The 12,122-nt window shown below is 44.5% G+C and overlaps 1 protein-coding gene and 1 long non-coding RNA gene across 2 annotated transcripts in view; both read right to left on the minus strand.

Annotated features, from left to right (window-relative positions):
* Positions 1 to 1,497, minus strand: part of LOC115949490 — a 6,932-nt gene extending 5,435 nt beyond the window's left edge. The window contains exon 1 of the long non-coding RNA XR_004082937.1: positions 1,411 to 1,497. This is a non-coding gene — a long non-coding RNA (uncharacterized LOC115949490). The remainder of the gene's footprint in view (positions 1 to 1,410) is intronic.
* Positions 1,498 to 1,711: 214 nt separating this feature from the next.
* On the minus strand, positions 1,712 to 12,099 carry CGRRF1 (cell growth regulator with ring finger domain 1). Its single transcript, XM_005417967.2, has 6 exons — positions 11,936 to 12,099; positions 8,944 to 9,083; positions 7,000 to 7,177; positions 6,660 to 6,807; positions 3,892 to 3,999; positions 1,712 to 3,030 (listed from the first exon to the last, which is right to left on the minus strand). The coding sequence occupies exons 1-6, from the start codon at positions 12,037 to 12,039 to the stop codon at positions 2,680 to 2,682; spliced, it is 1,029 nt and encodes a 342-aa protein (XP_005418024.1). The 5' UTR covers positions 12,040 to 12,099; the 3' UTR covers positions 1,712 to 2,679.
* Between the last annotated feature and the right edge of the window lie 23 nt (positions 12,100 to 12,122).

A 12,122-nucleotide genomic window follows, 5' to 3' on the forward strand; every position in this document is an offset into this window, starting at 1 on the left:
AAGAAGATCCTAGGACAGCAAATTTCCCGACAGAAGGAAGATGGCCATGTCACAGTCCATTGGCACTTGGAAAGACACCTTGGGACATCCCTAAATAGGACCACTTTGTCTGATCAACCATTTGGAAGCCTCAGCTCTGATTAGGGTTGATGAATCAAAGCAAACCAACCTCTCCTACAGCAAAAAACATTATGAATCTGAAACACCCCAGTGCTGCTTAAAAGAACCAAATCCCATTGCCAGAAGTCTTCCAATGTTCCTTGATGTCACCAAAACCATAAACATCATCTATAATGAGCAGAAAAGGAATGTTCTATCACCTCTATTACAACAGGGTGACAGAGCAGAACAGCCTCTGTCAATACACTGTGTTTTTGTGGGTCACAAGAAGATTTTATTTCTCTCTTACAGCCTTGAATCCCTGCTTTAAGACAACCAAGGGAAACACTGGGCAGCTTTAGAGCTGCTCCTTTTCCTTCTCACCTGATCTGTATTTTGGCATGGCTTCTCAGAAGAAGGCAAATGTAATAAGGCAGCTACTGCACTTTTTATAACTCTCATCAGGTCTTTCATTTGGGCCAGCAAGGAAGCTTGTTAGAGCAGAGAAAGCAACTAAGCATCTTTGGAAAATGCTATTAAAAGAGCAAGTAACAAATGAAAAGCTGGGACAGACTTAATGGTAAATACATGGCCTGGCAGATCAGCACAGCTACATCCTGCTTGCCATTATTATTTAATACTGGCATCGATTGAAAGATGAGGCAGACCAGGCAACTCTCTGTGGGGTTACTTGAATACCATTTCACATGAGATTAAATAGGCCCACAGGTTTGGATCATGCTGTTTGATGGGAGATTTTAATTAATTGATTAAATATCGGTGACTACTGTGGTGGAGCACTAAACAACACCTCCTTCATCATCTCCGTGGACAAACAAGTGCCTGCTAATTATCAGTGCCCAGCTCCAGGCTGGAGCAGCACAGCATTACCCTGCTCCTCTGGGATAACAAACTGCCCAGCCACTGTCCCACATGCTGGGTGAGCTGCTGGTGTGGAAGCAGCTGCTGCCATGGTTCAGGCACAGCTCCATCCCCACAGACACCTTAGGGTGTCATTCCTGGTTCATACACAGTGCAAACAACAGCCTGGTTTGTCCAGAAGTTTATTCCCAAGTTGTCCCTGGCCAGGATGGTCACTTTATTATCTCACAACCAGCCTGCTGATCACTGGCTGGAAATCTGTGGCTATGGGCATCAATTCCCCACTTCCATCTGTCCTTACAACTACCCATTACTCTTCCCAACAGCACCACCTAAATATTTTCCTCAGAGGTAATTGCCAGGAGTTCAGAAGCAGGGTCACAACAAACAATATAAAAAAAGAAGGATGGAAAGGTGAACTTGGAATACCTTTGAGTGGGGGAAGCTTCCTTCCCTGCTTTGGAGGCGTGCAGCAGCTTGTGTGTACCCTGGAGCTGCAGGAGAGCAGGGCTGAGGATTGTGGAGCACAGCTGTCCCTGCCTGAGCCTGAGCAGCTGTCCTGGGACTGGATGTGGAGAAAAGCTGCAAGGGAACAAAAGGGAGGACAGAAAGCAGCTACTCCCCATTTCTACAGGTTCTAAGGAGCATTCTCCCTTATATAAGCAGATGTGAGACTCAGCCCATTTGTCCTTAGGAGAATTGTCTGTCTTTAAAGAAACAAACCACTTTCTTTTCTCAACAGGCATTTTTATTGCTTTTGACATACACCACTGGAGTGAAAGGAAATAATTTTCTGCTATTCTTTAGCTTCTTCCTTTGTTAGAGCAGGTACATTTCCTGGGACTATTGGTAAGGGTAACTGGTTAACTTGTTACTGGTCATCCAAGCTGACCATGCAAGGGAAAAGAGTTGGAAATCCCTCAAAGCACCACAAAGCTGCCACCACTCTGGAGAGTGATTAACCAACATTTGCATGGAGAACAAGTTCTTACAGGCGCTGCCAACAAGACTGAAAGTCTGTGCCACAAGATGTCATCGCAGGGGCTCAGGCTTGAAAGTATCATCAACATGCAGTGCAAGAATCATCAACAAAAATCTTTCCAAAGGGCTTTGGCTGAAATCCCTCACACACAAGTCCTTCAAACCAGCCAGAAACAGTGTCCTGAGCCCCACCTTCAACCCCCAGCTCCTGCCACAGTCCAACCTTCAGCTACCAAATAAACACACACAGGGTTAAGGATGAAGAATATTTACTTTCCTTCATATGGTACATTCTGTAAAGTGCTAAGTTCCTAAATTATACCCAGTTAAAATGATATACAGCTCTAGTATTTTAAACACAATAAATATAGAATGAGCCTTGGGCAACTGCACTTGCAAGTTTTATTCTTTTTTTAGTAGACAGCCTAAATTTAGTAGTCAAAATAGCCTCCAATAGTGCTCCAAGAAAATAGGAAGCAGTTATAAATAAATTCACATCCTTCAGAGCTATCCTACGCACTTCTCCTGTCCACATTGCACGGGGAAGCAGCGCTCCTGTGAGCATATGGAGCGAGGAAAAATAAGGAAGCTGAAAATTACCCAACAAAAAAAAAAGCAAAATCCTACAAGTTAACACTACATATCCTCCCATAAATAGTCTGGCTTCCACATTTAATCTTAGTGCACATAATCCAGGTCTTTTATTTTTAACTCCTGTTAAAAAACTCTTCCAGGAAGAACATCTTGCAAGACACGGGTCGATTCATCCTCATCTTGCTCCTTTTTGCTGCAAAGTGGAAAAGACTCCTGCACGAACTGCCTGCACATTGGGCACTGCTGGAAATACCTGATGCAGCCATCACACAGGCACGTGTGTCTGCAGGGCAGCAGGACCCAGTTCACAGGGCCATTCTGACACACAACACAGTCTTTGCTGTTTTCTTCCTGCAATTCTGGTTCATCTCCAGCCAGCCCAGCCTTTTCCAGCAGCCCTCTGTCAGTGCTGCTCTCACCAGGGAAGGTGTCACTGCAGGAGGGTGCAGGACTATTTGCAGACATGAAGAGTTGCTAAAATACACATAAACACAAATATTTAGGAGTGAAAAAACTCTTCCCCAATCTCTGCACATGCACAGGTGCAGTAGAAGTTTCACTGGATCCATTCACTGGGTTAAACAGTGCCAGATTCTATGTGGGTCCTGGCAGCTGCCTGGCCTCCAGTTAAAGGCATTTCAGAAACAAGAAATTACATAAAACAGTGGGAAAATATTAAAGAGAAGTCCTCAGACCTTGCTTGTATCAAATCAATGTCATGCATGAAATTTAACAGAAGTGCTCAGGTTTTGAGCAGCTCGGGTTTGTTTCTGGTCCATCAGTCTCTGTGCCTAGAGGGATCCTCTATCTGTTCCTACCAAAATTATATCCACCATGCTGTCAAATCTGCTTCACTCAACCCATTCTGCTCTTGCTCATATTCCAATCCCCTGCTCCTTTTTTTGTCTTATTTTATGTGAAGTGCAAATTCTTCTGGGCATGATTCCTAAGCATAGTGCAAGAAAAAGGAATTTTTAAAAAGTAAGTTTCTTCTGAGGCTTTCCTGATTAAAAGGGAATTTTGAAGAAAGGAAATAACAATTCTGGAAAGAAGAATCATTCAAGAGTGAATTTTTCCTACTGCTTCACTCAGTGGACACTAGGACTCCTAGATTAGAAGCAGTTCATTTCTCTGGGAAATCTTGAATATTTTAATGGAAAATATTTCTGTACAGTAAGTTCCTGTGGCACTACTTAACTGATAAAATAATTTAAACTACCATCCAGTTCTTTGCATGACAATAGAAGTCTTGTACTAATTTAGGCTCCTGAAAGCCTACACAAGCTAAAGTTAACACTGTCATACACATGAAACCAGACTCTGTGCATGGCTTACCTTCAGGTCATGGTATTGACCTTGAGCTAGGAGGAGATACTGATACAAAATTCGGCAGGAGAGTCTGTAGCTTTCATCAGGAACGTGAATTACAGCTACCATTGCAATCTACAAACAGACAAAAATTCTATGTTTAATAACCTTACCACTCAGGCTGAGAGAACTGGGGGCGTTCACCCCAGAGAAGAGAAGGTTCCAGGGAAACCTTAGAGCCCCCTCCAGGGCCTAAAGGGAGTCCAGGAGAGCTGGAGAGGGACTTGGGACAAGGCATGGAGGGACAGGACCCAGGGAATGGCTTCCACTGCCAGAGGGCAGGGATGGATGGGAGATTGGGAAGGAATTCTTCCCTGGGAGGGTGGGCAGGCCCTGGCACAGAGTGCCCAGAGCAGCTGTGGCTGCCCCTGGATCCCTGGAAGTGTCCAAGGCCAGGTTGGACAGGGCTTGGAGCAGCCTGGGACAGTGGAAGGTGTCCCTGCCCATGGCAGGGGGTGAAATATGATCTTTAAGGTCCCTTCCAACCCATATTATTCCCTGATTCTCTGATTTGCTTTGGTACAGCTTCTGACCTGCTTAATTCCTTAGACAATCAGGAATTCAACAATGCTGACTTGAAGCACTGATTAATTAAAAAAAATAGAGCAGACAAGGGATAAACAGGATGTGGCACAAGAGAGCCCTTGGTGCTCCTTCAGCTTCCCACCCTGCTGCCCCATGGAGCTCTTCTGCGGCCAGTTTATAGCAGAGCCCTGCTCTGGCTGCTCCCACCTCATGGAATTACACCCCAAACTGCAAAGGCACCTGAGCAGTCTTCTCCACTTTCTCCCCCTTCCCTCAGAAACACACAGACTGCAGATTTTAGCCTCCAAAAATCACTAAGAAGTGATTGGCTTGTAATCTGAGCAGGCAAAAGACAAATTTCACTGGAAAGGATTCTGAACCCCCACGGGCTGACTTCAGATAATTCCTCTGGAAATACAAGCACTCCAAGCTTGCATGCTGTGCCTAACAACCCCCACCCTGCCCAAATTACGTAATAGCCTCTAAAAAGCTGTGAAAAAAAGAAAGTGAAATTCAATATTATTGTAGTTCCCAGAAGCTGTCAAAAGAGAAATGAAATATAGAAGCTGTTTTGCTTTAAAAAGAAATTTAAAGGCAAATTAGACTTGCACTTCAAAATCCACACATGGCTAATTAAATACAGAGTTCAAATGTGTATGTACCTACACATATGGATTTATAAGAACTGATTTCACTATTCCTTGGCAAAAGGGTCTTTTTTTTTCTGAATCACAGTGCCTGAGATCTAAGCTTCCACTTTAGCCATGACAGTCTTCCAGTAATTTCTGTACATTTTATATATGGTCATGCTAATTTTCTGGATCTAGAGGAAAATGATGGCACAAAACCAAGTCAGGATGATCTTGCCACAAAACCAGTTAGGATAAAAATCAGATGACCTTCTCCCCAGGAAAGAATCACTGAAACACCATCCACAGTGATGGACACCCACACAGACCCCCCAAATATAATTCAAAATGGTAATATCACACTGGCAAAGATCCATTTCCACATTCCATTTCTATTTTACAAGTTTGTTTCAACAAACCAGACCCAATTCTGACATTTGTCTGGCAAGGAGCTCAGGTGGAGTTACTCCTGACTGGATTTACAGATGTGTCCCTTTCCTCCAAAATCAGAGGAAAAATACCTCCACCACTCTCCTTCCACCCCTTTCTTCTATGTTAAGGCTCAAAAGAGAGGTGTTACAAATTCATGCCCATGCTAATGTCAAATACATTCAAATATTACATTTAGAGTCTCTATAAAAAGGTATTAAAACATTAAAACATCTCAAGTGGGGACAGGAGGGAGGAGGGCAGTCCTAAAGTCAGGTGACAAGAAGCCAAGGACAGCCATCACTGGAAAGGGGACAGATTTCTTAGGCACTGGTGTGATTACAGCTGGCAGGTGAATGCATGGAAAAGTGTTCAGTGGATTTAGGCAATTTGCTTCTCAATTCAGTTGTGCTACTGTTCAAGGAGACAGTGCAAGCAGATTATCAATCCAATGAAAAGATGGGAGATAAAAGTGTGTCTCAAATCATTCAGAGTTCACCAATTATAAAGGGTATTGAACAGCATGTGGCAAGGCTGAAGCTGCTTTAATAGCAAGAGATTAGGAGGAGAGCCTTTTTGAGGAGCTGAGTATCTCCTATCAGCCTCAAGCCAGACTTTCACCCCTTCCTGGAAATGCCCTGGAGTTGGCTCCTGTGAGACACAACCATGACACAGACCTGGGGCAGAAAGGTAATTTCTAAGTTTCTAATAGCCAAGTCAGCAATCAGCTCCATATCTGTGCCAGACACTTATTAAAAAACCCTCCTGCCTTGCCAACAGAATCCAAGAATCTGTGTAAGTGCAAGAGCTCCACCATATGCCCATGTGATCCCAGAAATCAGAGTAACAGGTTGCTAAACTGCCCCAACCCTCACTCCTCAGGGACATTGGCAGGCAGAAGCTTTGGGGAAATCACAACCATCTTTTAAATGCTGTAGTGAATAAGTAAAGAGTAAGCAATGTTTCCCCATTGCCTTTTCAAAGACTGAGGTTTGGAAGTTAAAGCTTTGAACTGCTTTATTTTAGAAAATAAGAAAGTGAGGGACCAAATTCTAGGGAACAGGAAAGTGAAGCTGCTTTTTTCAAGCCTCTCTCCTGAAACATTCACACCTTAAACACAGTGGCCCTGAAATATACTCTGATATTACTTACAATATCATATATTTCTCTGTCTTCTTCATCTGCTAACGTCAGCAGTGCTACCAAGGGATAGCGAGCTCTAGGCACGGGGCCAAAATCCACAACTTGAGCATCTTCTGGTAACTGACAATATTTCTCTGCCTTGTCGTTTTTTTTAATGCTTTGCCTGTGTCAAGGTAAACAATCAGTGGCTGCAATTGCAGACAAACATGACGTTTGCATAAAGAATATTTCTCATCGTGTTTGTTCATAAATGAGTCGTGCCAAAATCTGCAGCGCATTTACCATCCTCAATGCTCCCCATGCCAAAAAAATCAACATATTTTGTCAAAACAATTCAAGAAAAGGATACAAGTACTGCTGTTTGTAGAGGTATTCGTTGTAGAGAGCATCCTCTAATGCCTGAGGAGTCTTTATTCTGAAGCAGTAGACGTGTTTCTGCAGCGCTTCGTGGAGTTTCTGGACATTGCAGCCCCAGTAGCAGGTAAGGACACAGTCCTCCAGGCAGTCAGGTGTCAGTGTTACACCCCCTTGGAGAAAGGAGAGGGATTTCATTAACTCATCACGTGCAGGAATCCTGGAATTGCTAAGTCTAGATGCTTGAAGAGCTACAAGCAGAAAACAACTTCAGTGTCACAGATTTTTGTCACAGAACCATAAAATCATAGAATGGTTTGGGTTAGCAGGGACCTTAAATCTCACCTGGTTCCATGCCCTGCCATGGCAGGGACACCTTCCACCATCTCAGGCTGCTCCAAGCACTGTCTGGCCTGGCCTGGAACACTTCCAGGGATCCAGGGGCAGCCACAGCTTCTCTGGGCACCCTGTGCCAGGGCCTCACCACCCTCCCAGCCAGGAATTCCTTCCCAATCTCCCATCCATCCCTGCCCTCTGGCAGTGGAAGCCATTCCCTGTGTCCTGTCCCAAGTCCCTCTCTGTGCAACCTGTGCCTGAGTTTCACCACCCTCACAGGGAAGGATTTTTCCCACTATTCCATCTATCCCTGCTCTCTGGCAGTGGGGAGCCATTCCTCCTTGTCCTGTCCCTCCAGGCCCTTGTAAAAGTCTCTTCTAGGCTCCCTTCAGATACTGAAAGGCTGCAATTAGGCCTCCTCTAAAATGATAAACATTATAAAATAACAAAAACTATTTATCATTATAAACAAATCTTTTGATGATTTAGATTCAGCTTAGTGTTTATGGAAGTCAGTGGGGATGAGGAGGTGGGTGTGAGGAGATAAAATGGCTGATTAAGCTCACAAAAATACCACATGCATTTTATGAACGGTAAATTTTAACTTCTGGTAACACTTTAGACACTCATTGGCAGATCCAAGAGCACAACCTTAGCCCAAAGTCCATTCTCTCCTGAGATAATGGCAGTAATTAGATCACTCATCTACAAAACTCTCTGTGCTCTCAAAGAATAAGGCTCTTGATCATGCAGAGGGAGGAGCAAAAGGGCATCTATGCTCTCCATTCCTTTTTCAAAAACCTGTCAACTTCTAAACACTTCCTGCACAAACAGGAGCAGGAGTGCTCAAAGCTCCTGAGAAATCCCAGTTACCTGAATTGTTGGATTTGTTGTGGTGAGGGGGTTTTATGTTGAGGGAGGGGGGAAGTCTGCTGCAGCCTCTCCTCATGCATGGGAAGGCCCCACAGCTGTGGGGTGGAAGATGCTCAGCCTTGCTCACTGCTCCCCAGTGATGCAGGAGGACATGGATTCCACCTCCTCTCTGGGTGATTTCAGGAATTATAGAGGTGGCTTGAACTCTGATCCAAACAGACACTTAAATTCAGTTTTCATTGGAGAACAGATAGAAAAAGAGAGTGATGATTTATTTATCTATTTATTAAAAATAGTGCACTTCCAAACACTGCTGAAGATCTGGGCTTAGATTTAAGTGGGTGGCACATATTCCATAATGAATTCTGTACAATTCTACAATTCTGTGAAATTTATAGAAACGCCCACAGTGGTTGGTAATCTGCAAATGTTTTAGTTACTTACAGATCTGTAATAGCAGGAAGTGTTCCATTAATGACAATTAAAATGTACCTTCATATCCAAACATTTCACTTTTAAAAACACCACATTTCTAAACTGTGTAAAAGCTTATTTCTGTTGTAATGGAAGTGTATTTCTGCGAAATTATGATAGACAAAAAGGATGAGAGCAAAAAGATGATCTTTAAGGTCCCTTCCAACCCAAACCATCCTATGATTCTAGGCAGAAAATGGAAAGTACCAAGTTCAGGAATGAAAATTGATGAAAACCATATAAGAAATCCACTGACTTGTTACTGAAGCTGCAGCAGGATTAGTGATCTCCAACCCAAAAGGATTTTTCACTTGTCTCATCCGCTTTTTCAATACCCTTGTGCTGGATTCTGTCTCTTCTGAGTTCCTCAGAATAACAGGAACACCCAAACCAAACCTAGGAGACACAAAACAAGAATGAGTGGGTTCAGTGTTAGTGTTGACACATTTGATTTTTTTTCCAGCTCTAAATAGCAAGCAGCAGAACAAAAAGAGGTATCTTGGCTTTCCAGAATATCTGCTAGGATGCATGGATAATATATCCTGCCATTTGGATTTCAGCTGTTTGTCAGAAGGCAGGAGTCTGCACAGTGATGCAGGGAATCTTTAAAGGAGAAATATTTTGCTCTAGGTTTCCACAAAGGGAATAAAATTAATGAGAGTTGTCGGTGCCCTCTAGTGGTAAAGGGCTAGGCCAGAATTTGCTCCCATGTGAGTCCTGCAGAACTGAGCACATTCCAGCCTCCTCCTGTGACCAGGGACACTCTGCACCAGCCCAGGCTGCTTCAAGCCCCATCCAACGTGGCCTTGAACAATTCCAGGGATCGAGGGGCAGCCACAACTTCTCTGGGCAATCTGTACCATGGCCTCATCTCCATCACAGCCAAGAATTCCTTCCCAATATCCAACTCAAGCTGCTCTCTGTCCGTTTAAAGCCATTCCTTTCATGGAAACATCTGCATTTGTTCAGTGGCATCATCGAAGGCTCTTGGCCAAGATTGATTTGAGCACAGCTCAAATCAGCTCTCTCTGCCACGAGGGAAAACACCCACAGTGACATCCCTGGGGCTGTAGGGGAGGGAATGTCCCAGTTGAACATCTCACAAAGAAACCAGAGGTAGCAGCTGTTTCCCTTCCTCAATACCCAAATCTTAACAGACCCCATCTCTGCAGTCCTGTTTTATACCAGAATCTGATCAAAATCCCTGTTCCTTGGAAATTTTCTTCACTGCATGAAAGCAACAGGATTATCCTCATGAAAAGCAGCAAGATAAAAGAGCCTCTGGCACAGTTCTAGCAGCAGCTGAAGGCATGGAGGCCTTTCTGTTCCACAGTCAGGTGTGGTTTTCTGTAAATTTTAAGTGTAGGAAGTGTAGAAATGATAAATAAAGATACAGTTTTTATTTTATGATCTAACAGTCCAGATCATTAGCTGGTAGAGAACATTAATTTCTTCAGAGCAGTGCTAGCTTAGAAAAAGCAGGAATTTCCAAAGGTTTAGTTAATGAATGAATGTTTCTGCAGAGCCAGACTTCCAACAGGTGCTGAGCCTTCAGCTCCTCCTAACAGGAGCATTCCCCTCCAGCTAAAAATACAATGCCCAGGTAATCAGGTGATGTAAATTCCACTTCACCCCTGTGCCCAGGGCACCTGTGGGACTGGCTCTGGAAGCTGCCTGTGCATTAACCTACTTGGACTGTGAGCAGAGCCACAGGCATGCAGAGCTGACACAGGAACAGACGCTCCTCCCATCACTGCAAGGCCTGACAAATGAGAACATGAACATTCCTCAACAGTTGGTGTTTTTCAGGCTGACTGACACCAACACAAACACATCATTAAAGAAATTAATGCTGAAAATTATGGGGGAGCCCAAATGCCACTGCAGCAATAGATCAGGTATGCTGTGCTCTGGAGACAACATTTGCATTTACAGTGCTCTGTGTGGCAAATGAAGGATTTGAGTTGTCTTCCTGGGCAAGTTCAGGAGCACTTGAGCTGTAACTGCAGCTGCAGGCATGGGAAAATCCTTTGGAGGCTCCTGGATATGGCCATGGCACAGGAGAACTCCAAGGGAGCAGCAAATACCCCTGAGCAGCTGCCCACACATTCACCTGCTGGTACGTGCTGAGCTCCTGGCTACAGCTCGTCCTTGATCAACAGGCCCCAGGTTTGAAGAAAAAATTGCATATATTTCCATAAACTGCAGTAACACCTAGTGCAGGTGTAACTGGAATCTGATCCTGAAAAAAAAAAAAAAGCCTTTGGACAGTCTCTGTACAGCCTGTGCCCAAAAGACACCAGCGCATACATGTTAGGATCTCGTAGCACACATCTATTTCAGACCTTTTCGAGCAGGAGACTGCCAGAATTTACTACAAGTAGAAAAATAATGATTAAATTGGCAAAAGGAACAGTGGTTAGGGATAGACATGATGAAGATTCATCTAAATCATGGTTCAGTATGATCATTTTTTAAAAGATACCTTTATCACTAGCACTTTGCAGATATTAATGTGGAACCAATGAGAGGAAGTTCAACAGCTCCAGTTTTATTTTCACCACAAGCCACACAAGTCTGCTGTAGCCACAATTTCTACATGAAAGACTTTGATTGCCAATCAATGCTCTGCTCTTGGCAAGTACCAGTATTTACATTTACAGCTACTCCTGAAAGCTAGGGACATTCAAGGAGCTGTTTCTGAAAAAGGCAACAGTGGCATTTCTTTGTCATCCTCTCAAACACAAGCAGAAGCCCTTTCACTCACCACCCCTTGAGACACTTCAGGAGATCAGTTCACAGATTCACAGAATCCTTCAGGTTGGAAAAGACCCTGGCTGCACGCAGGGAGGTGTGCAGAGCCACAAGGTCCCCCTGAGCCTCCTTTTCTCCGGGCTGAGCCCCCCCAGCTCCCTCAGCTGCTCCTGGCGCTCCAGACCCTTCCCCAGCTCTGCCCCCTTGCCTCGATTCACACATAGCTCAGTACATACAAATGCATTGTTTGCCAATATTATGAATGATATCATGAAAACCATTAAGAAAATACCTTGGTATTACTAAAATAGAAACGAGCTTAACAGAAATACGTATAATTGCATTTTAAAATTATTTTTATTGCTCGTTTAGAAGCCTAGGAGTGTTTGGGCTGGAAGGGACCATCCCAAGCCCCTACCGTGGGCCTGGCCTTGCCTCCCCTCAGCACAGCCCAGGCCCCCTCGGCCGAGCCCCACCGGCCCCCGAGCACTGACCAGCCGAGGACGAGCGCGCTGGTGACGAGGAAGCAGACGGACACCAGGGCGATGTAAAACAGCGGCGAATACTCGTACAGCGTAACCAGGAACACGGCAGCCATCGGGCTGGCCGCGCCGCCCTCAGCCTGCGACTGAAGCCGCTGCCCTCAGCGTGCCAGGGAAAGGGAGGAGCCACGGCGGCACC

This window comes from Geospiza fortis, unplaced genomic scaffold, assembly GCF_000277835.1.
Source record: "Geospiza fortis unplaced genomic scaffold, GeoFor_1.0 scaffold23, whole genome shotgun sequence".
NCBI lineage: Eukaryota > Metazoa > Chordata > Aves > Passeriformes > Thraupidae > Geospiza > Geospiza fortis.